The 24,721-nt window shown below is 56.9% G+C and overlaps 1 protein-coding gene across 2 annotated transcripts in view; it reads right to left on the minus strand.

Moving 5' to 3' along the window:
* RUNX1 (RUNX family transcription factor 1) overlaps positions 1 to 21,541 on the minus strand; it is a 205,593-nt gene extending 184,052 nt beyond the window's left edge. For both annotated transcript variants that reach the window (XM_037040603.1, XM_037040601.1), the window contains exons 1-2: positions 21,333 to 21,541; positions 21,095 to 21,208 (exon numbers count right to left, since the gene is read on the minus strand). In XM_037040603.1, the coding sequence (XP_036896498.1) occupies positions 21,095 to 21,152 (58 nt within the window). In that variant the 5' untranslated portion in view covers positions 21,153 to 21,208; positions 21,333 to 21,541. The remainder of the gene's footprint in view (positions 1 to 21,094; positions 21,209 to 21,332) is intronic.
* Positions 21,542 to 24,721: the final 3,180 nt, after the last annotated feature.

Genomic DNA, 24,721 nt, shown 5'->3' on the forward strand with positions numbered 1-24,721 from the left:
AGAAGCAGTTTGCTGGGGACCACGGTCTAACCCAGCCTGGGCACCGGTGGCCAGGTGGCAGAAGGAGTGAAGGTCAGAGTAAGTGTCCTTGAGGGAGCTGCCCGGTGGCCCCCTGGCTCACTATCAGGACAAGGGAAAGGAAGGTGGCTTGTCCTTGAGCTGGACAAAGAGAGGTGAAGAGTTTGTACCCGCCAGAGATGGGTGGGGGGGGCGGCAAGGCCTTTCTCCTCGTGGGCCTTGACTGATAGGGCCCACTGGCTCTCCAGTTCGACCACACGAGGACAGTCCGAAATGCAGCTGATGTCGAAGGACAGGGGCTGGGACTGAGCCTGGCTGCCTGGAGCCTGAAGCGCTCTGGGGTGGGGGTTGGGGTGGGGAGCCTTGAGTCACGGCACCCGTAGTTTTGGCTATCGCTGCCGGTGCCCTGCCCAACCTCAGCAGCTGGGGCTCCATGGCTTCATGTTCCCACCATGCAGTGACAACAGGCGCAAATGCCATTCATTACCGGAAGCTGTAGGAGCACATCGTGGCCGTGCCAGGTGTCAAGTTCACGGGTTGTCAGTGAATTTAACTGTGAGTCCACATGACTGCGTGTTGAAGGATGGCTGTGTTTGACGGCCAGCTCACAAAATTCCTGAGCACCGGCTCCTGGGAGGTAAGTGAAGCTGAAGCTGAAGCTGGCCCGTCCCGCTGGGGGCGCCGGCAGTGGTCCCTACCCACAGAAGTCCCCTTCCTCTCGGCACCACACTCTCCCTCCCAGTTTGGTGAGGAGATTGGCAGAAGCAATCTCCTCACCTGAGGTCAGGGCCAAGGTGGCAGCCCATGGGGCAGAAGGGGCCCAGTTCCCTGGGACTGTGAAGCTGCCGCCCTGGACCCAGACCTCGGAGGGGCAGGCCCGCTTCTGTCTCCTTTCAGTCCCCATGACTTGGGGTCTCCCAGTTCCCGCAGCCAAAGCGACACCCTGACGCAACCCCATGTATCTATCTGTCTGCTACCAATAATTAGGGCCGATCTGGGGCAAAAGTTGATCTCAGCACATGCCAAAAAGGCTTCACGGAATTATAATTTACTTGCTGCACCGCAGTCTTTTAACTTCAAATGCTGAGGATCAGTCACCTAGTTAGGTGCCTACCCAGTGCGCCGACTTACATTAATGGGTCAGACTGGCTGTCTGTTTTGGTTTTCAACCAGGTGTGGCTGTAAGTGGAAGCTGACTTTTTAAACACTCCGCCGGTCGTTACGGCCTGGCGGTGTCGCTTTGCTCGGCCTAGGCATCTTGCAGCTTGGCACTCCATTGCAGCGATGCTGACATTCTCAGCACCCGCTAGGAGTTCCTTTCTTAAGCAGGGGAAGGAGGGAGTACGTTCCCTGGAATAATTGTAGGGTCTGGAACACCAGCCATGGGCTTGATTTTAGAAGCAGCCAGAAGCCACTTCAGACCGAGACTCAGTGATGTGGAAGGTGGTTAATGAAGCCTGGTCATACTTGTCTTGCTCAAAAGTGGGGTGCGACCTAAAAGTCAGGAGGCTGTTTTACTTGTTCAACCAATAAACTGACCTTGGAAGCCATTTCAAAAGAGAGGCCTCAAAAATGCTGAAAATCACCATGGAGCTGTTAGCAGGATGGCGGGTTCCCCCGGGGGACTGCTTTGAAGGGCACTGCAATTATACGTGTGTAAATTCCAGAACGCACAGTTAAAATCAGATCTAGGATTTTCTTGTCCCAGTCTTTTCATTCATTTGTTTATGGTAACGTTTAAATGAGAAAGAAGTCCATTAAGGACATTTCAACAAGGTCTGCAGAGTAAATAGCGAAAATGATCACGCATCCATTTGAGTCCTTGCTCAGGAAGGAACGTGCCGACTTGAGAGTATCCAAAGCTCTTCCTGGCCTGGCACCCCGTCTCCCACGGGCTCCCCAAGCCCTGTGCCCGTCTTTAGAGACACGGCTGCTCCCCATTAGACTGTGCACTTGGCCATTTGCACCTGGATCGAGCTGCCCTGGCTCCTCCTCTCCCATTTCCCAAAGTGTCAACCATCCTCTGACTTGAGTTTTTACTCCTTTATTTCATTATAAAGTTGAGTTACTCATTGTTGAAGTCTATACCTGGATTAGCCAAAATACACAGGATCAAACGCAAAGGAGCCCCCACCGGGGTGACGGGGCAATTCAGCACACGGCCATGCACGAGACGCCAGAGAAAGAAAATGGTCACAGACGTGGGAAGATGGGCTCACGAACCAACAGGGTGAGGAGTGACCTGCTTGACAGGACAGTGAGCGTGTCTGGAGAGGTTTCTAGGGGAAGGAATGGAAAAATGATAGGGGTCTCTCCGGAAATCCTTAAAAATAAGGTGGGCTCTTATTCACCCAAGGTAATCGTTCATTTTGAACACCCGAAGTTTAAAGAATGCACACTGTGTGTTTCGACCCCACGTTTTTGGACAAAGAAGAATAACTGAAGTAAATCTGGAAGTTTGGGGATAGACCCTCAGGGCACGTAGCTGCAGAGGCTCCGGCAATGCCTGGGCCCTTCCAGCGGACTCTGGGTAAACCCCACTGCGGCCGTTTCTGTGGCTGGAGAGGTCCCCTCTCTGTCTCTCTCTCTGTGTCTCTCTCTTTCTCTCTCTCTCTCCCGGGTTGCTCTTTTTAGGCTCAGAGAAGTCCACATTACTGATTCGAGAACATGGCGTTTTAGAGCCTGGGAGAGACTACCTTCAGGTTAATTCTCAGCTACACCCTTTGCCTTGGAGGGTCAAGTCGTTTGGTTTCCAGCTAATACTGTGGTTGTACCTGTGGTTACCCACTGACTTCTCATCTGCTTTGCTTATCTGATAATAGGCAAATGGGGAAAGAGCTTTTAATATCCCCCAAAAGAGGAAGATTGGTAATTAGTTATTCACCGCATGGAACCAGGCCAGGCCAGCTTACTCCAAGAAAGAGAACGATATTGGACTTCGGGGTTCCTTTCGCTTCATGCAACATCTTGGCATTACAGGCCTCATCTGGATAGCTTTTTCTGTTTCTTTTTTTTTCTTTTTGGCCAGGCCAAAACATGACATACGACAGAAAAGAAAGCAACTTCAGCTTTCCTTAAACTGTGTCATTTTCACGACAGCTTGTGCATGTCAGCCCCAAGCCCTTGGTCCCCGCCCAGGCCGTCGTGGTTGGGCGGCCCCTCCCGGCAGAGCAGCAAGGGGGGTCCTTCGGAAAACACAACTGGTGAAGTAACTGAAAGACACACAGGAGGCGACAGGCAGAAACGGGGGGACAGGGCTGCAGAGACAGGAAAGGAGGAGGTGGCGCGGGCCCCGGAGCGCGGCGCTGCAGCGACGGAACTTCTGCAAAAGCTGCGCCCTCGCGTTATCAGCGGCGTGCAGGCCTGTGGTTTTCTCGCTCTCGCAACCCTGCTTTAACTGCCGGTTTATTTTTCGACAAACAGGATGCCTCCATCTGGGGCTGTCAGCATCCCGGGCTCTTAGAGAGAAAAGAGGCAGCGCAGCCCCACCCTAGAGGCAGGGCGGGAGGAGGGGGGGTCTGTTTCTGGAGGCTTTCCAGCAGAGCACAACCCTGCAGGTGCTCCCCTGGGAAAGTAGCTATCACGGCGAGAAGGTGGAGGGGGTGAGGCCTGCCTCCCCCTGCCCCCGTAACGGATTCCACGGCCCCATCTCTGCAAGGCTCCGAGCAGAGGGGCCCAAATCCTGGGGCAGGCTGTAGGCTGAGGAGGGTGCTCCTCAGACTGTAGAGTGTGTGCACGTTGCCCCGGGCTTTTGTGAAGGTGCAGACTGATTTTGCGGGTCCGACCGGGACCTGAGATTCTGCACCCCTACCAAGGTGCCAGGGCACGTGGACCAGCGGCCGGTCCAGCAGCCACACTTAGGATGGCATGGCCCCGGGAGAGGCCTTCCTTCCTGATTGGTCTCCAAAAACTCTTTGTTGAGCGTTTGTGTCCAGGCTACAAGCCCCACACAGGGCTCCTCCAGCCCTGTGACCCCAGTGGAGGCCCTGCCAGCATTTCCCTGGAGCTGCATCTATTCCCACCAGCCCCACTGCTAATGGAGATGAAAATGCCTCTACGCTCCAGAGGGCAGGGAAGTTCAGAAGCCTCCAGGGGTTTTTAATACCTCAACTGGGACATCTTCAGGGACTCAGAAGAGTCTAGATTAAGTTCTGAGTGCAGAGATAGTGGGAGAGGGCTGAGACCTGCCAAACACACACACACACACACACACACCACACACACACACCACACACACACACACAGGAACCCCGACCCAGTTGGGGTCTCTCCTACTGGTGAAAACCTGTGTCTCTTGTGGTCAGAAGTCCCACACATCTGCATTTTTCACAAGTCGTATAGGTTTTGGGGGCTGTATTTGAATATTTTAGGCTCAACCTGGTCTAGACTAACTCTAGGATCTTGTGGCACACACTTTAAAATACGGGTTTTCGAGTTGCATTTCATGAGCAGTGGGCACGCCTGGTCTTTGATCAGGGAGACTGAGCTAGGAAACGCCCCGTGTGTGAGTAACTCGTGAGGGGACTCGCCACCCAGAATATGCGGTGTCCCCTGAGCAGGTGCTAGCAGTCGGGGGTAGATACAGGTTCTGCTGAATCTTGCTAAACCCTGACACCTCACGAGGATTTCATTTTGACTTCATTAAAATGCGTCAAAGGCTTCCTGTAACGGAGTGTTACTCAGGGTATGACCAAGATTATAGGGCTACAAAAGGTACAGATTCTTAGGCCCATGGGCCTCTCCGGGTCTTGGTGGGGGGCAGGAATTTGCATTTTAACAAACACTCCAGGGGCTTCTAATAGACTGCCAAATATAGGACCCCTGGCCTGGTCTCAAATTCAAGTGCAGCCTTCTCGCTGCTGCACTCAAAGATCTGGTTTCAGTTTTGCAGTTCACGAGTTGGCTGAGGTGGCCTGTTCCAGGCCCACAGCACCCCTGACCCAGCCTGCTGGCTGCCTCACTCATTCATCTCCTTTGTCTTCCCCAGCCTTGTCTGGAGAGTGTTCTTCTCCCTCGTTGAGCCTTGCTGAGATCACAGCTTCTCAGGCCACCGCCAGTCACGTGGCTGTTCTGTAAAGGCTCTCATGTTTGTGCTTTTCAATTCTCATTTTGCTCACTGACTGTTTCTCGTGGAGGATGGGAAGCTCCTTGGGGGCCATTTCACACCTTACCATCTTTGTACTGCAGGCCGCACTGTAGCACACGGTGCTGCCCGCACCAGCCATGTGGCCCTTTTCCGATGGCTTGTCCCTGCAGTACTGTACAGAGTGTGGTTCACCGGGCACAGTGCGGCTCCAGGCTCAGAAGGAGCTGGGCAGAAACACGGGCGTGGTGGAGAGGGCACTGAGAGTCTGATCGGACGGTTATGAAAGCCTCAGAGGAAGTGGAAAATGGGGTATGGACGCCAGCTCCTCCATCTACCGTCTGAATTGGGGATGGCATTTCTTTCTGGTAAATACACGTTCCATTCCACTTGACACCTAGATCGTGAAGCCCAGGAACCAGAGGGCGGGTGTTTGCTTTCCACTGTCCTCCCCCAGTGATGGATCTCTCTGGGGCCTTCTCTCTACGGGGTATCCTCCTCTCCTACTAGCCTCCCTCCCTCCTTTTTGCCTGTTGGTGGCCAACTCCGATGCCCAACTCAAAGCTGAAGCGGGGGGACATTGCAGTGCCGCACACACACTGCTTCTAGGCAGACCGGAAGCGTGGAGTGTGTTAACGACTTGGTGGGAGGCTCTAACCATCGCTCGGTTCAGTCGCAACGGAGCTGGGGTTGTTGGCCACGCCACCTTGGTCTTTCTTTACCTCTCTAGACTTCAAATTTCTTTCCTTTTTATTTTTTTCACATCTAAACTCCAAGCCTCCATGTTTTCACCTTCCAAATCAGCTTAACCATGTTAACTCAGAAGGCACGGGGGCGGGTAATGGGGATGACAGGTCCCGGCCTGGGGGAAGCGGCATTCCCTGACCCCTGGCCCAGCGGGGTTTCCTGGACGAATGCCTCCAGGTGTCTCAGGCTCTCTCTCGTGTCAGGGCCACTTCCGCTCCAGTCGGGCCACATGCTCTCCGGCTCACCCTGCTGCCTCCGATCCTCGGCTTCTCCCCGAAGGGCATCTTTTGGCCTCTGTAGGAACCCCTTCCATCTCTAACCCTAACCCTTCCTTCTTGGGCTTCAGGCATATCTCTGTTGGCTATCTGGTCGCCCTCATCACCAGCATGGTGGGGGCCCCTGACCCTGCTCCCAGGAGTCCCTCCCCTTATCTCCGCTCTCCAGCCTTTGACCTGGGGTCTCCCAAGGCCCCCTCTAGCCTTGACTTTCTGTGCTGGGTTCTCTTGTTTTCTATCTGCCTTCTTCCTTTTCCTCTGATACTCCAAATCCTTATGAAAGTCTTCAGACTGTCTGTTAAAGATGATAGCTCCATCCTCCTCCACGTCCCACAGGGGTTAGGACCCTCCTCTTAAAGGGCGCCCAGTAGACACTGGGCCGTGAAAGGCTCACAAACCCCCGAGGGACCGCCGCCAGCATCACTTCTGAGACTTTCCAGGCTCTCTGTTTATGCTGTGACAGGCACTTGTTCGGAAGACACACACAGCTCCCCCCCCCAATTTCTGGGGAGGAGAAGGCCACGTTTTCCAGAGGAAATGAAGGGCGGTGGCCCCATCTCTACACCTGCAGCCCCCACTCGCTGGATTTCTCAACCTTATCTCCTGTTCTCGTCTCGGCCCTGACCATCCTTTGTGGCCAGGGCTGCGCCGGGCACTGTAGGATGTCAGCAGCCTCCTCGGCCTCTGCCCACTAGGACGCCTTCCCTCCCCCTCCCCCACCCGCCCGTTGGAACAACGCAAAGCGTTTCTGGACATTTTGTGGGCAAATTACCCCCTCCCCTCTCCCCTCTCCTCCCAGGCAAGAACCACTGATTTAAGGGTATTCGAAGGTGATGCGTCTGGAGCAGGAAATGAGGAAAGTGTTGAGAAAGGTCTACTCTGGCAAGAAGTCCCCACATAGGATGTGAGCCAGGAAGGAAGGGGGCTGAATAAGCAGACCCCTGGGAAAGGGATTAGGAGACCAAGTCTTAGGAGAAAGCACGAGACACACAAACACAAGAAGGCACTGATTTGCACAAAGGGTCCACCAAGGAACATTTCTCAATAGCACAGGGAACGAGGCCCGACCTTTGCCGGATCCCACATGACCATGGGCAAAGGTGGGTCCTTTCAGGTGACTGAGGTCCAGGCCTGGCCGAGGGGGACTTAGATGCAGAGGGACTTCTGAGGGGATGCGTGGGGGCCGTCAGGGACGTGAGCTCCCACGGTGGTTCGGCAGATGCCCACAGTCTCAGGATGGAAGGAGGGCACGCAAGATCGCCTGCCCTGCAGCTCACTGGAGCCAACCTCCTCCCCTACTGAGAGATAGGGAGGGCTGGGCCCCGCGGGCTGGACGTCCAGCAGGCGTCCCTGTGCCCACTCGACCACCTGCAACTTCGCTGAGACAGGTAGACTGAGAACTTAATGACGACGCTACCGTACGTTATTTACCAAACCTCTTCTGTCTTTCCACAAATCCCTTTCTGAACAGGAAAAACAGTTGTTAAGTTTTCCCGAGAAGAAGGGACCCTGTGAGCAGACAGCCTGCTCTCTGCTCCTTGCCTGGCACCTGGGAGGCGGCGGCCCCGTCGAGGAGGCACTGGGCCCCCGTATCAGACCTGTGATCGTGGACTCGCCTGGTCACGGACGCCTATTTTTCCAGAGAGCAGTTTGATGTGCGCACAAACCAATCATCTCAGGAACAGGAAGAAGCCCTCTGACTACATGGCATTTCGCACTTGCTTCTTGCATTCTTGCCAAGCCTCCCACGGGGACGCCCACGGGACGGCCAGCCCGACACCCTGCGGCAGAGGCAGAACCTGCCCCGAGTCTCCTGCGCCTCTCAGAGCTGTCCTGGCCCCATGCCCTCCTTCTCATTCTTAGTGGGTCACGGGGGGTTGAGGGGGAGCCGAGGCTGGGCGGAGGGCCTCATTACTTGACTGTGTTGCGTTGTAGGGGTGGAGGGACGGCAGTGCCCATTTCTGCTCACACCCACTGAGATCGGCACAGCGCAGCAGGAAGCTCGAGGCTGCAGGCGCTTCCCCCGCCCATCTGATTACCTGTCCATCTGTGCATCCATTCACCCACCTCCCCATCCATCCCTCCCTCCATCCATCTAACATCTGAGGGCTTACACCCTGCCATGTGCTGTGAAAAAGAAAGAAGTAAGCCGTGAGTTCGTCTCTCAGAGAATTCAGAGTGTCTGGGAGACCACATGCAGGCCCAGAAGACCTTGAATAACATTTTCGTAAGTGCTAAGTAGATAGACGAACCAAGCAAATGTGAGCCAGTACGAGAACGTGGCTTTCCACCGGAGCGCCCCACGGGTCCCCTGGAAGACTGGGCCCTCAGAGGGACCCTCCGGTGACCCTGCTGCTTCCGGGAGCAGATGTGATGTGCACGCGTGTCGGTGATGGGGATGTGCGGAGGTCTGTTCTCTGTCCCCCGAGCACCCTGTGCGGACACATGTCCCAGCCCTTGTACCTCGCACAGTGAGCTCCCCCCACTGAGCAACAGCCCGCTGGGTGGATGTCACGCCCCCAACACCCGAAATTGTGGAGCAGTGGGAGTTGTGTGGAGCGTGGAGAGGGGTCCTCCCCCAGGGGATGAGAAAATGGCCAAGGGAGACTGCATGCACTTCGGGATTGCTGGCACTTTTGACTAAACCCCAGTTTTCTGCAGGTCCCTGCATCGACCGTTACCCTGGATTCCCTCTCTCCCGGAACCTTCGTCAGAAACAGGCCGAAGACCTCCATGGGAAAGGGGGAGCCCCTCGGAAGGGGCGCAGCTCTCCCCCTGCGGTGTCACAGGAGTGCAGGGCGCTGCCAGGCTCAGTTTGGGGCCCCTTCCCTGTGACATCTGAAATTAGAGGCTAAGGTGCTTGTTTGCATCGATTCCCACGGACACGAGTGTCCGGGTCACGCCCTGTAAGAGACTACCTCCTGGGCACGTGTGTGTTTGGGGCTTAAACCCTCAGTTCAGCCCGACGCCTCCCAGCTGTGTGACCCTGGACAAGACTCTGGGCCACTCTGCCCTAGACACCCATGTGTAAAATGAGGAGACCAACTGTCCCCACCGTGTAGGTGACAAGGATGACATGCGCTCCTACCTACAAGGCGCTTCCAACAGGGCCCAGCGGTGGTCAGCGCTACACGATAGTGCTGACCACGCAAGACTCAGCAGTCCAGCGGTGCTTCCTCACCACGTTCTGTGGGCCACTTCCTTCCTCTGAATCTCAACCGAGAGTCTCTTAACCAGAGCAACCCAGGTGTCGGGCAGAACTCTAACCTGGGCCTCACCCGGGTCCACCAGGGGAGCACCTTCCTTCGCATACCACACCGACGAGGGAGGGGAGGCCCAGAGACGGGAAGCAGTCTGCCCAAGGCGACTCAGCGGGAAGGGCAGAGCTGCCCAGGCAGGCGGAGCCCAGTGCCGACCCGGCCACCACGCCACATGCGGGCGAGCCAGACACGGAGCCCGGACCCCCGCTGCCTCCTGCCTCCTGCCTCCTGCCAGGGGTGTGGCCTGGCCACACGCTTTTCTGTTTGCTCCCGGCGGGAGCGGAAGCTGGGCTTCCCTCCTACGTACAGCGTTTGATCAGGGGAGAGGATGGAGACGGCCTGCCTGATGCCCTGGCAGCCCTCGGCCAAGATTGGTCGCTCTTTATTTATAAGCAACAAAGTAATTTAATCATTGCCCACCTTTAATGAACAAACCAGGATCCTCCCCAGAACAGTGTGAAGGACTCATGCTGGCTGCCACCCTGAGCCTGCTGGGCTGGGTCCTCCCTCTCCCCCTTCCCCTCCCCCCCTGGGGGTTGACTCCCAGGTGAGAACCCCTCAAGGGGCCCAGGCAACCCAGGGGTCCAGGCTCACCCATGGTGACAGATACCAGGGGCCCCGCTCCATTCTCTGCTCCTTCAGACTGCGCAGCCTTTGTAAATGACACGTTTGATCCTAAACTGATGTCCTCGGGGTGAAACCTGTCCCACCGAGTGGCTGGAAGCACCTGCGAGAGAGGCGGTCCTGGCCTGTCAGCCTGGGTTAGTGGTGCAGGACTCCTCCAAAAGATGGAAGCCCGACTGAAGGTCAAGTGGGGGTCAGCACGGGAAGATGGGAGGGGGACCGCAGGCGGGGTGGGGTGGGCCCAGCTGGGGTGCACACCGAAGCACGGACAGGGCCTCTTCTGAGTTACAGGGATCCCCAAAGCGTAACCTCCAGCGAACAGCAGGGCCTCTGCTTCCCCGTCAATTGCCTGCTCCCAGGAAAGCGACTCTGCTGAGGTCACACAAAATGGCCTTTCCAAAGGAACTTTATTAGTTTATTATTATTTTTTATTGTGGAGTGTAATTAGCTTGAGCACCTTTTAATTTGTTCCCATTAAGGTGTTTGCATTGTAACAATTAGAGGCTGGCTGGCGGGGCCCCTGCCCTCTCCGTGAGTAGGGCTTTGCCGGCTGCGAGCCGGCCTTGGGGGAAATGCCATGAGTTACTGTCCCTTGGCCGCGTGGAGCCCGGGGAGAGAGGCGAGGAACTTGCTGTGGCAACTGGCTGTCGAACAGTCAGACGAAAAATGCCTTTTACACAAACGAGGCTAAAGAGAGGGAAGAGAACACCTCACACCCACCTACTTGCCCGAAGCGGTGGGATGAGTTGCTAACCTTGAGTGGCAGAGACTTCTGCAGACCACGGGGGGCTGTTCTCGGAGGCTCACGAGGGAGTGGCCGTCCTGCTGTGTGCCTGGCCCCTGGCAGTGTGGAGGGTCCTGTGTGCGGCGGGACTGAGGCCACCTCCTGCCATCACAGCGGACTCACCTGCTTCTGGCAGAATTTGTCTCCCAACCACAGGAGTGGCCAGCGTGAGCGCTCGCCACACCTCCCTGGCCGGGGTTGGTGCTGCCACACTGCTGGCCCCTGGGACACCCAGGAGGATGGACTTGGGTGGGAAGGCTGTGGTTACCTGTGGGGTTGTCCGTGAGTCCTTCTGTATCTGGGTCTAGGATACGGACCGGGATGGGGCAAGGAGACACCTGGGGCATGACATTTCAGGAAGTGCTGTCTTCCAAGGCCATGTCATCACAGGGTCAGCCTCTTGTGGCCCTGACTAGGGTTTTTTCAGGAAGTACCTCGCTGTCTTGCACTCTGTCACCTCCGAGGGACTCTCAGACCAACTGCCCGGGAGGAGAGGCTTTGCCTGGGTCCCCCCAACCCTGCCAAGCCAGCATCTCACATCGTTTTGGGAGCAGCATTCTGAAGCTTGTTCCAGTCTGAACGCCACAGACTGAAAGAAGTGTCCCTTGGGGTTGTCCTGGAGCCATGTGAATGTCCCCTGAGGGGACAGCTCTGGGGGGGGAGGCGATATTGACGCTGATGGTGGGGACCTAAAGCCACTGGAAGCACCCAGAGCCATGCAGGCAGCCTGGCACACTGCACAGTGCCCAGGCTTGAGGCCACCCCCACACGGTGTCACCTGCTATATAAGGGTCTTGACGAGTCTCTACCTCCAGGTGGCTCAGCCCTCTCATGAGTCAAACCAAGAGAACGGCACAACCCCCTATCCATCCTGCGGTGACAGTGGTCCCTGCACATAGACACGTCCACGGGGACCTGGTGTCCTCGCCTCTTAGCAGCTCCGCCTCAGGCAGGTTGGCCCTACCTCTGCCGGCCACACTCCCCTCGGTGCTCAGGGTCTGCCACGAGGGCACCTGCCCCAGCTTCTCGAGGTGTTAACAAGTGACCCAGGAACCCGGCACTGTGCTGGCGCCTTGCACGCACCGTGCTCTCAACGAACACCGGTGTTACTGGGACAGCTTCTAATATTAGCAAGCTCAGCCCTCCGCCAGGGGCACAGAGCCCGCATCTGCTCCACTGCCTGGCGAGGAAGCAGACCCAGCTTCCACCATGACACCCACCAGGCTTCGGGCTTGGCCTCACGGTCATGTCCTGGGCTCCAGGGCTCCTCTCTGGCCCCAGACTCTGTCCTACGCAACTTGGTGGCATTTCTCAGGGCTGCTTTGACTTCCTCTCTTCCTCTCTGTGCCCAGCAGTCCTAGCTTTCCCCTTAGGTCCTCCTGACCAGCCATCCAGAGCAGGGGCCACTGGGCCTGCTTTATAGGCGAGAGGCCTGCAGATCTGCAAGGGTGGGTGAACGGCTCGGGTTCACACAGGGTAGTGCAGGTGATGGGGAGAACCCCAGCACTTGAGCCCACCCAGCACCCTGGGCTCCCTGCTCCAGTCAGGCCTGTTCTTCCCCTGGCCCCCCTAACGGACAGCTCACAGACCAGGACCCCAGGACACGGTGGCCCCGGACACACTGGGAGTGGAGTGGAGTCTGCATGTCGGCATCGACCGAAGCCTCCCAGTGAAGGACTAAAGGGCGGCTGGCGGTGGCTGAGGCCCTTCAGCAAGAGAGACCCTTGCAGGGGCCTGGGGACCTCCTGAGTCAGGCCAAGGGGTTCGCGGTGGGAGGGGGAGGAACCACAAGTTGCGTTTTTAGTTTGTATCCTAAGTTCCATTTATGGGATGTGTTTCATCTTGTGCTTGCTCTCATTATGTTGTGTCACTGAGCAGGGCAGGCATGTGATTTATATATAAATAAATAAACGCTCACGGGGGTGGGGCAGGCTGAATACCTTTTACTTCCATGCGACGTGACCGAAGCAGTTTGGAAATTGGTGCCCGACACTCAGCAGTTCCTGCCCCACCCGGAAACAGCTTTCTCGCATTCAGTGCCTCGTGGGAAGAGACCCCCCTGGGCCCTCTAGGCCTGAGGCATGTGGGTTCTGAACGCTGGGCTGTATGCGTGGGGGGGGGGGAGGAAGGAGGGAGAGACAGCCCTTCATTTCTCCTGATGGAGGTCACTTCTGAGCCTGAGAGCTTTTTCAGAAGTGCTGTGAGGACCTGTCCCTGTCCTGCACAAAGGCAGCGCTGTGCCGCGTCCCAGGGCTCCTCTGGAGGCCGCCCCCGCGCCCCTCTGCACGAACATGCCCGTTGGCGGCTCTGGCCGTTCAGATGTCCCCAGAGACGCTCCTCAAAACCAACCTGGTCAACCATACAATTGCCTAAGGGGTGTGGCCGCCTCTGGCAGGTGCTTCGCGAGGGCGGCGCTGGGCGTCTGGGTACGACCAACCGAGAACGCAGCGGGGTGGCGGAGGCAGGCGGAGCCCGGGGGCTGCGAAGGCGGCAGGCTCTACACCGGTGGCTCTACGCCATGTTTGCCCACAGAGACTGAGGCTGGCCCGGCAGGGTGGTGCTGTCTGCTAGTGACCTGGACGCCCGCGCGGCATCGGCCACCCCGTGTCAGCAAAACACTAGGAGGCAAGAGCGGAGATGACCCAGGTTCTGGTTCTGGTTCTGGGACTGACTAGCTGAGGGGGCTGGGACAAGTGACCGTGTCTGGTCCCCCGAGTCAAGGAGAGGTATAAGATCACTCCAGGCAAACCCCCAGAAACTTCTACATGTATAAAACTTTATGTATATATAAAGTTATATGGTTTCGGATGCCAACTGCAGTATATAAAACTATATATAGAAAACACACCCACACGGATAACTTAGAAAGTATGAAACGGGACAATGTCTCATAGTTCCTTTGCTGTTTACACAGATTCCCCCACCTCCCCCACACAATTATCTCTTTGTTCTGCACACAACCCAGAGTGCAGCATAGGGGTGGTGTTGCTCTGTTTATTTTTTTACTGTGAAGTAGTGACACAGAATGACTGGCGGGTGAACAGGATCCCCATTGTGCTGTTGGTACTTCTTTATACAACTCCACACCCTCCACAGCCCTAATGTTTGTGGAGGGTGGTTTCGTAACCACCCCTCTCCTCTAGGACTCTGAGGGCACAGCCGTGGTGTGCCGCACACACAGTGACAACGCAACAACCGTGGGCGTCTCTGTTCCTGCCTGTCACTCCGGTGTCATCCCCTCCTCATTCCTTCCCGCTGTGTACACAAGCCAGTGCGGGAAAGGGCCGGGGCGAGAGAGGGGAGAGGGAGAGGGAGAGAGCGCCCCCCAAGGCACGGATGCGCTTCCCCTTCCCTGTAGGCCCACCAGACCCTGGGGTGGGTGGGTGCACATGCGCACTTTCAGATTGTATAAATTACAGACTTGCCGAGTGGGTTGGTGTCAAGTTCAGCTGTGACTGTTGGCGAGGCGAGGGCCGGCCCAGAGGCAGCCTGCAGGTGGTGTGCAGCGAGGGGCTGGGTGCGCGGTGTTCAAAGTGCGAACGGCAGCCGAGTGATAAAGAGCAGCAAACTGTGGTCGGCGAGAAAGCTGCTGCTGGGAAATGGCCCCCCGACCAGGGCTTTTAGTTAATCCGCGTTGCCCTTTGAACCCTCCTGTGGCTGTGATAGAAAATAAACACCGAAGGCCACACGCGGTCACCTTTTCTGCTCCTACACTGAGTCTTGAGAGAGAGGGGTGCTCTGAGCACACGCCCAGCCTCCCTTAAAACCTGCCCGGGGAGCAGGGATCCAGGGTCCCCCTGATCTTTGCTCTTACTCACTGGCAAGCTGACTACTGCGACGTTTTCTAGATCTTTCTTTAGGATCTACTAAAAACAAATATGAAGTCCTACACATTTTCAGAAGCAATACAGCTTTGAGGTGATGCTCCCAGCTATTTTCTTTCTAGGAGTCACAGTCCTCTCTCAGCGAGCACATCAGAGGGGCTGGGAGGGAACGCTGGGAGGCCGGCGAAGACCAGGAGCGGAAGCTCTGCTGAGTGTCAGAGCCGGTGCTTCCCTCCCCACGCGCTTGCGCGCAACACCCGACAGGCCGAGGCCTGGCTCAGAGCCAGGGAGCACGGGGGGCAAGTTGACAGAAAAGAGCACCAGAGTCTACACAGGCAGAGCCGCTGAACACGCCCGACTCGCCGACTGAGGTTTCTACTTTTGGTGACTGTTGGGGCCCCTGCAATGTCTGGGGGAGCTCACGGCCCACAAAGAAGCGCATCTGAAAATAGACACCCCAGGACCCCGAATGGGGATGCGGGCCACACACCGAGTCTAGGGTACTCTGATGCACACCAGCCTGGCAGCAAAACAGAGCGAAAAATTGACCTCATTTCTTACTTCCGGGGAAAACGAAGCAGTCTTTTTTGTTTTTTAATTTTAAGTAAAGCATTGCCTTGCAGAGAGACTGGTCTGCATCCAGACCCAGGAAGCAGACAGGGCCGGTCATTACAAAGCAGGGGTCATCCGTAACTTGCAGAAATGCCAGGCATGCGTGAGTGTCCCAGCGCCTGGATGGGCGCTGTGATCTGATGGCCATGTCTCTCTCCGAGATAAGACAGTGTCAGGTACACTCAGGGAGGGCAACAGAAAAGAAAGATTTGCTCGAGAAATTCTGTAGAGAAGAATTCCCCTTAAAAAAACCTTTGAAGGTGTTGGGCCACAAGGTTTTGAGAATTTGAAAGGATGAGGCAGAGACCGAAAGAAACCACTTCTGACCACGTGCTGACATGTGTGGCCCACGGCCAGTGTGGTGGAGCGCACGTAAGCGACACGCCATTGAGAGGGGGCTGTGTTGCTTTCCTCACACCGTGAGAGAGCCCAGCGCCACCCTGGGCTTCGACACGGCATGGAGGCGTGACTGTGGCACCCATGCAGCCAGCGCCCTGCCCTTCCCCATCTTTTCTCCAGCCTGTTTTCGGTAAATTGGGGATAAATATCGCCCTCCCCACCCTCCCACATTCATCTGCAACTTCCGAGAAGGACTGAAGGAGAGACGCGAAGTCTGCGTGTGTTTTCAGAGCGAGGCTAACACAGGAAACCAAAGATGAAACACCACTGGACATCACCGTCTGCCTGGGGACTGTGTCCGGCGTCACTGCTGCAGCTGCACCCAGTCACCGGACATCCATTCCCAGCCACCTTTCCCTCCAAGTTTCCCTACTCTATGAACTAGAAAGGGACAACTCCATTGTCCTGGGCACCTTCCAGCCAAAGGCATTTGGAGGCAAGCTCCTCTAGAACGTTGTTGGCCCATTTTACAGAACCGAAGTGAGATGTGGAGGCATGGAGTGACTCAGCTAGGTCACTGGAAGTTGCCTGAGAAGCTGGAAAGTGTGCCCGAGTTTCCTCTGCTCCCTCCCCAGCAAGATTCGCTGCCTGGACCGCCTACATCTCCTGGCTTTGACACCTGGTCTGAAGGTGAGAGCAGAGACGGCCCCCCGCAGGGCCTGGAGAACCTGCGTGTGGTTCAGCGGCCGAGGTGGCTTTTTGCCTGAGAAGGGTCCTCAGGAAAAGAAGTTTCGCTGCGACTCCTGACCCGAGAGGCACCTGGGGAGGTGGCTGCCACAGTGTACCCCAACAAGCTCTGCCACAGTGCACCCCAACAAGCTCTGACGCATGAAAGCTGAGCTGGCTGAGCTGCACCCTGGGCCTCTCTCCTTCTCTCTCTTCTTCGAGGACACTTACAAGGAGAAGTCAAAAAGCCATCACATGGGCAGATTTCCTCACCACCTGCCTGTGTCCCACCGGGGTCCCTGCTGCCCGACTTCCCGCCCGGCTGTTCCCCTGCCTCAAGAACCCCCTCCCTGTCCTCTGGTGTCCACCCATCACACCATCTCCTTCCCCAGCTCTGTGTCACCTGCTCCAGGGGGCCTCCCTGTGGTCCCCCCAGGCCCTGCGGCCTCTCCCTTTCCAGCACAGACCAAGTCTGACGGAGCGTCCTCTCGGAGAACGGAGCACCAGGAGCCCAGGCTGACCAGTACCGCCCGTGGTCACGACCCTGCAAAGCACCTGACACGAGCTCTGTGGTCTGTCCACGTGGCCACTTCAATGACAGCTACTGCAGACGACACTGAGGCCCGAGAGGGAAGCTGCGTGCGTGGTGCTGTTTGACCAGAGCCAGGAGACGGGACAAGCAAGAGAAGGCACCACCATGCTGTCTGTTGCTGCCCCTACTCTGGCCGCCCTCCTCTACTGGCCCTTTGCAAGTGGTGGCCGCTTTTGTGAACATCCAGCTCTACCCTCAAACAGACATCCACCCAGCCCTGGTCGCTCCGGGACAGTCTCTTCGTGGGCAGGGGCCCCGGAATACCCTCTGCCCCAGTGTGAGCCCCGGCCTCTGTCTCAGCCATGGGGCAGGACTTTGCGGAGCACACGTTTCAGACGTGCTCCAAGCAGAGGGCCTCCTGGCTACTCTTCGCTTCCAACAGCTCTCAAGGGGTCCTGCCCTTTGGTTCCTGGGTCAGCTGCCCCTTCGGAAGGTGCTTCGCACCTGGCTGCTCACTGTGGCTGCCGCCCTGGGTGTGGGCGCAGGTGTGAGGCTTCCCGTGCCCCGCCCTGGTGTCCCACTCCCCACCTTGGCGGCACAGTGCATCTTGGGAGGGTTCTGAATCACAGGGACAACGTCGCTGGAGGAAGTAGAGCCAAGATGGTGGCTTCCTTTGGGGACCGCTTTTTGCTCTTTTAAAACTTAAGCATTTCCAAACTGCTTTGTCATTTTCAAAAGTCTCTTTGTGTGTAGAGGTAAATGGCAAAGGATATTGTTATGAGTTTAGATAGATTTTTAACACCTTTTCTATTAGTTCCCAAACTGGCAGGCAGTGTCAGAATGCGAGGCCCCGTGTCACGGGGGTCTGGGGTCTGACCCCTCCACTTCCAGGACAGCACCCTGGGCAAGCACAGCGGCCCTGAGGGCCGGAGGCACTTGGGATGGTGAAGACGGCCTGCTTTGGATCGGGCTGTGTCCACCCTAAATCGACGCATTGAAGTCCTAACTCCTAGTATCGTAGAGCGTGACCACATTTAGGGATGGACTTTTTACAGGGGTCATTAAGTGAAGCCATTAGCGTGGCCCCTGATTCAATGTGACAGGTGTGTCCCCACCAGAAGAGGAGGTTAGGACACAGGGAGAAGACGGCCGTCGACACGCTGGGGAGAGAGTCTGCAGAAGAAACCAACCTCTCAACACCTTGCAGCCTCTGCCACGACACAGCAGCGTCAGGGCCTGGCTAAGACATCTGGGCTCCAGAATCGTGAGACGGTACATTTCTGTCTGGAGCCGCCCAGGCCATGGAGCTTGGTTTGGGAGGCCTGACGAAAGTAATGCAGATTTCACACCGTGCACAATACGTGAATTTGTCTACACTTTTCTGTGATCTTAGTTTTCAGCTGAGCCAGAAGTGCCTTTGTAAATGTATTTCTGCAAATGTGGGCAGCCTGATCTTGTGGAGAGGCCTGCTTCCCACTCTGGGCCTCGTCTGCTCTCCGTCATCCCTTTGAGGGACGCCTCCAAGCTGGCGGTGGCGGCGTGTCAGCCCCGCCGAGATTTTTACCTGTGGTTCTAGGAACCCGGAGGCATATTAGCATTCAGGCTTTGCAGAGACCACTAAGCCACTTCTAAGAGCGAGGCTATCTGAGGCATCCTGCGAAAACACGCCTGTGCCGCTGTTTTCCTCACCACACCTACTGCAGTCTTTGGGGGGACAAGATGCATCTCCTGCTGCACCTTGAGAGGGGACGAAGTGGGGGTTCAGCAAGAGCCTCGTGGTACAAAGCCAGAGGGACTGTTCCAGGGAATTTTGGTTTCATCTTATCTCCTGGCCTCCGAGGAGGTCTACCACAGTGCACAGCGCCGTGCGGTGTGCACTGTGGTAGACCACACTCGCTTTGCATGCCAGCCTCTCAGGCTGTGTCACAGAGGCTGGGCCCACGCCTCTCCTTCCCCCCAGCTTCCACAGGGGCACCTCACCAACCATGAGCTCTGGGCTTCCTTCGGTGAGAAGTGCGGGGACCGATGAAGTGCCACCCCAGGGAGAAAACCAGGTGTTTCCCCTCCTGCTCACGCTGGCAGCTGGGAGGGAGCACACGCTACGAATGACAGCTAACAAGGAAGGGGGGTGGTGCCGGCCTGCTTAGGGCTGGGCTGTGGGCACGAGATTCGGACTCAGGGAGGACCCCGTGCAGCAGAGTGTGGGGACAGTGCCAGCCTCCAGCGCTGAGGCAGTGCCCAAAGGGTCCCCTCAGGAGTGACATCTGTCACCTCCTGGGCCGAGGGAGCGGTGCACACCCAGACGATGGATGCCACCCTGTTGACGGGTCACCCTGATGCACTTAACAGGGACACTGCCGAGATTCCGCTGTGGTCCGCTGAAACTAAACTCAACGCTGTATCATCCAGGCAGATTGGAAAAGGCCCCGGGGGCCTTCTCTGTGAGTATCGAATGGAGACGCCTTTGGTCACGAGCCCTTTTGGGATAGGGGTCCGCGGGCCCTCCCCGTGCTGGCCCCTTGAAGCTGACTGCTCCTAGTCCGGCCTGGGCTGGGCGGGTAGCACCCCTGGGCACAGGACTGTGGGGCCGTGCCAGGGGCCAGCCCCCGTCGTCCCTTGTGTCTGTGCAGGTGCCTGGGTCCCCTTACATCCCTGCTGTAGAGGCGGGCCAGCACCCCAGCCAGAAATCCAGCCCATTGCCCAGGGACGCGTTTCAAACTCCCTGACTCCACCTTCCTGGGTCGGTGGACTAGGAGACCATCGCCGGGCACCGAGGTTACTGAAAGCGAGTTGAGACAGGAAGGTCTCTTTACTGTTATTCTGCCGATATTGCTTCCTTCGCTCGTTAGCGGCCCAGAGGAAATGCAGCCGGGGAGGGGCCGCTTGTGTGACTCACTCACAGCGCGTGACTCAACTTCACTAACATGTCTTCAGCTGCCAGTAAAGAGGGCTTTGAAAACCCTTTAATTTGGAGCTTTGAGTCGGTTAATGACTTGCTTTCTTCCCTTTCTCCTGAGACTCCCACCCCCTCCCCCGCCACCCCCAGCACACGCAAGTGCCCGTGCACGCGCGCACGCACTCGCGTGCACACACACCTGTGTCAAGTGTTTGAATTTCAGGGGCCCGGTGACACAGAAACTCAGTGGCACTCACAACAGCGCCCGTGGTGACGAAGCGGCCAGCAGCCCTCGGCATTCCCTGGCTCTCTCGTCTGAATGAATAAGTCATGACTCATGGACACTATCTGGGTGCACTGGAGAGTTTGTGGCCAGGGGATGAATGACCCCCTCACCCGTCCACGTCGCCCCGGCTCTGCCGGCCCATGCAGCCACAGCTGGCGCGCACTGGTCAGCGTGCACGCCCTGACACTCTGCGAGGACTTTGCGACGTTTCTATTGGCTTGAGCACCGTTCTCTTTTCTCACCAAAGATGCACCAAGTGAGCACGCACACACTCACTCACAGCTCACCCCTTCTGCATTGCCCGTTTCGGGGGCTGGGTGCGAGGACACAAACAGGTTTTCCACACGAGCTATTCCACTTAGGAAGCTTTCAATCTAGCAACTTAAGGGTGACAACGCCCAACTTAGGAAACATCTTTAGTGCCCTTTGTGAGAGAGGTCTCTCTAAACCACGACTTGCTTCCTTTCTCTCTTGAAAGATGCCGGCTGCCTCTGCACTGAGACCACAAGGAACAACACACACCCGCAGCTCGGTGCTTTCCACCGGGCTCCATCAGCCCGGCTCTTGCACGCTCTGCACCCGGCCACCACGCAGTGGCCGCTCTGGCCCTGCCGGTCCTGGCTGGTCTCCTGCACGTCTGTGAGCCTCTGCCCCAGGCTGGCACGGCCCTGCTGGCCGGCGCTGCAGACAGCTCTGAGTCCCGGGCAGGCTGGACTGTGGGCCCCAGAGCACGCTGGGCTCAGGATAACTCAGCTGCTGTCACTCCGGGCAAGGGGGAGCAAACACGAAACGCGGGGAGCTCCACACAAGCTTTGCCATCTGCAGGACTCCAACCAGGAGCAGGCCGACTCCTTGCATTTGCCAGAGTTCTCACACACCGACTAACACTTCAACAGCTTAACTATTTATTCAGACATTTCTGAAGAGCTGTCGTCTGATGAATAAGTAATCCAATAGCCTTGTAATCATAAGCCTGCGTTTGAATTCCTCCCACCAGACAGACAGGGAGCCGGCCGGCTAAATGCACCGAGTTACAACATTCTCTGCAAAGCCGAGCGAAAGCATTTAAAAGACCAGCGTGTACTCACCTCTCATGAAGCACTGTGGATACGAAGGAAATGACTCAAATATGCTGTCTGAAGCCATGGCTTCCTCCTGAAAACCCTCTTCTGAAGGCGGGGGAGCCACTGATTTCTTCTTACCTTGGGAGCGAAAAACCAAGAAAGGTCATCGTTTGAACCTCGCCCCCGGCCACGGCTCCCTGCACCTCTTTCATTTTTTCCCTCGATGCCTCTGGGGCTCCCCGAGTCCCATGAAAAAATGTACCTTAGCGAAAACAAATATTCAAATTGTTAAAGATGAAAAAAAAGTGGTGTCTTTCTTGGCTGTGGGCTGATGATGTTCACCGCCCTGCGAAAGCCTGTGGTTTGCAGCCCTTCTGATTCGTCCTGCCTGCTGACCACTGTGCCGGCGTCGCCTCCCGGCACTGCCAGCCTACCCCACTTGTGGTTCTGTGGTTGTTTATGGGCCCAAAGAAGTTTTCACACAACCCAAATTACAAATTTAACTGTTCCCCTTTCCAGAGCTCCACTTAATTGGTTCTTGCCAATCATGTGACTTCAATGAGGTCAATTTTTTTTTTTTACTTTCTGAGCAATGCCCTTCTTCCCCTCCACCTGCCTCCTGCTGCTCCCCCTGCCCCCACCTTTACCCCCACCCCCACCCGTAGCTGTGCAAGAAAACAGCCGAGGAGACTTTGCGAGAGAGTGGCTGTAGCCAGGAGTGACTCAGGCTCTCACTCTATCGAGGGTCCCTGCTGGTGTGGGGCGGCGCGGGTCCTGCTGTGGGTATTCGTGGGTTGGGGAAGCACTCATTGTTTCGATGAAGATTTCCTTGCTGCTCATGACAGTAACTCTGCCCCAGCACCAGGCTGCTGCCCACAGAGAGTGTGGGCGCCATCGCCGGGGGCGCGGCCGTCGGGCAGGGGGAGTCGGCCCCCCGCGAGGGAGGCGTGAGACTGCTCAGGGAGAACACAGAAAAGGAAGTGTTTTGGTGAGAGTCTGAGCCCTAAAAGGCTCTAGCAGCTCACCAGAATTTTAAAGCCTAAAAGAGGGAAAACATTCCAATTTTGGTATGCAAAGACCATTTTAATACAAAAAAAACACATGGTTTTATTGCTCCTAAGAGGAGGAATAAACATCATAGTTCTCTCCTGCGCGCACTCCCCCACACACACACGCACCACATTCAAATGAGGAAGCTAAAGGTAAAGAAAGTGGAGTGTCGCCTTCGGGCCAAGGGCAGCGGCGACGCGGTCAACTTGTCTCCTGCTTCCACCCGCGAGAGATCTTGCCTCCCCGTCCTCCGTTCCACTCGGAGCCGCCGGGCCGAGTCACACTGGGGGTAAGGCTCAGCGGCGCCGCCGTGGGGAGCGGCCCCCGCCCGGCGAGCCTTAGAGGGCTTGTGCACAGCAGGTGGGGGGAGCAGAGAGGCCTCCCCCGGGTGAGCCCTTCCCGGGGGACTGACGGGAGGCATGATCGAGCTCGTCCTCTGCTGTAGCGAGGAGACGGGCCTGTTTGGAGGTGCCGAACACGGGAGACTTTTGCGTGTGGGCATGCCACTCTGGGCACACGCATCTCTTCCTGCTTCCTGCCCATGGACGAGCTCCAAGATCAAGTGAGACCGTCCTCTCCTAATGCATTGCTTTGCTGTGCTGGGCCCCTCATGCATCCTCTACAGTGCTCTGGACGCAGAGGGTCTCACCCCCGCCCCCCCGCCCCCCAGAGACACCGTGCGGTGGGGGCCTCCGAGGAGCTGACCCTGGCCTGCAGGCGGCTCCCTGGCATCCGCAAAGGCACGCAGGATGCCTGGCCAGAACGGCCCCTCGGCTTTGTCCTCTCCATGGTGTCTCGCCCACACCCACACCCACAGTGGTGACAAGCGCAAGGGCAAATGTCACAGGTGCTATCAGGGCACACACAGGCAGGATTTCTGCTCAGGCCTGTTTTGACTAAAGCAGGAATTGAAACTCAAGAGTCTGCTTTCTCCCAGACTTGTGCGAAGTGAGCTCGCCCAGTGTCGACACCTCGTTAATATGAGCAAGAGTCGTCCTGTGAGTTTGTTTCACCGAGTTCATTGACATCCACGGGTCATGCACGTTGCTGGGACGCTGCACGCTTTGGTCCCCGAGAAAGCCAGGTTCAGGTTCCTCGCCACAGCGTGTCCTGCTCTTCTTCCCTCACCCCTCCCTGGGAGGGCCCTGACAGCTGGACGCTCAGCCAGGCAGCTGCCACCTCTGCGACAGCTCAGCCTTACTAATGACTGAGCAATGCCAGTGGCGGTGCAGAGAAATGCTTCCCGTGCCTCGTTCTAGAAACCCCCTGATGCTTTCGGACTTAGGTGCCCACATGCATGGGGGCCGGGGGGTTGGATGTGTTAGCCAGCTGCCCCAACCCAGCCTGTCCCTGCTGGCTCAGTCACAGCTGGCCATCTCTCCTTCCCAGGGGGCTGTTCATAGAACTGGTCGGTTTAAGGATGTCCGTGGGTCAGGCTGGGGTTTGCTGAGGCCTCTCCTTACACTGCGATTGTTTGTGATCGCCCAGGCTGGGGCTTTGACAGGGCACCAGGGGGCAGAGTGTGCCGGCCTGGCCACCGGCCGGTGCCGTCTTCCTCTGGTTTATCTGCCACCGCAGCCACAGCAGAACTTCACAGCTTGGGGAGGTGACAGTTGGAGCCTTTTTGGGCATCCTCCGAGTCATGACAGTAAGTCAAGACTCAGCCCGTCGCCGGTGAACTTGGCCTTACCACTTCCTTAGGAGGCCAAGGCAAAAAGACACGTATGTCATCGATGCGCCGCCCAGAGAGCACTCAGAACTGAGAGCTGGGGGGGGTTAGGAGCCTGGAAGTTTGTGCGGTGACCCACACCCTGGGCCCTGCTTCCCGCAAGTGACTCAGAGCCTGGGCTGTGGCCTTGGGAGCCGTCCCCAAGCGGCTGCGGCCGACTGTGGCTTTGCCAAGCCTTTGGACGGTAGTGTTCAGCCTCGTTCAGATTGGCTGCAGCTTCCACATGTCACTGTGGGGCGGGGGAGGGTAAGCTCAGGTGTCACTTTTAATGGCTCTATAAAAATACCAGCAGAGGTGGAAAGATGCATAGTTGCATAACCGTATAATTAATGCGCAGATTCTGTGTGCAGCCTGTCCAGTGAAAACATTCTCCGCTGGGCGTCTTCATTCCGCGATTACCCAGCACTGGCCCCGAACGTGTTTATTCCAAAGCAGAGTCTGGCCAGAAAATGGACCCCAAAGAGGGTCCCCCAAACACCGGGTGCAGTCTGAAATCCCAGGATGCCATTCTGCCTGATTCTCCACGCCACACGTTCCGCAGTTTTCTAAATCTCTGCGCTCCCCCAGAGGCACCCTCCAGAAACCTCTGCCGTGCCGACGATGGCCTTAGTGATGGTTATTAAACCACAACACAGCTGCCAGGGCGTCAGGAAAGACCGAGACCTGATCTTGGTTTTAAATAGCAGAGGGTCCCACAGGCCCCTCTCTGGAAGGTCTTCCTTTCCGGAGACCTTCCCGGACCCTACCTTGGCATCCGCCGTGGGGCTCGCCTGCCTCAAACGTGCGTCTCTTCCTGCTCCAGGTACGAGTGCGATTGAAGTTTAAGTTGCCACCAGGATTCCTGTTACAGCCAGACAAGAGTTTCAGCATTT

The sequence above is a fragment of the Sturnira hondurensis genome, unplaced genomic scaffold (assembly GCF_014824575.4).
Source record: "Sturnira hondurensis isolate 20B ecotype Veracruz unplaced genomic scaffold, ASM1482457v3 Scaffold0002640, whole genome shotgun sequence".
NCBI lineage: Eukaryota > Metazoa > Chordata > Mammalia > Chiroptera > Phyllostomidae > Sturnira > Sturnira hondurensis.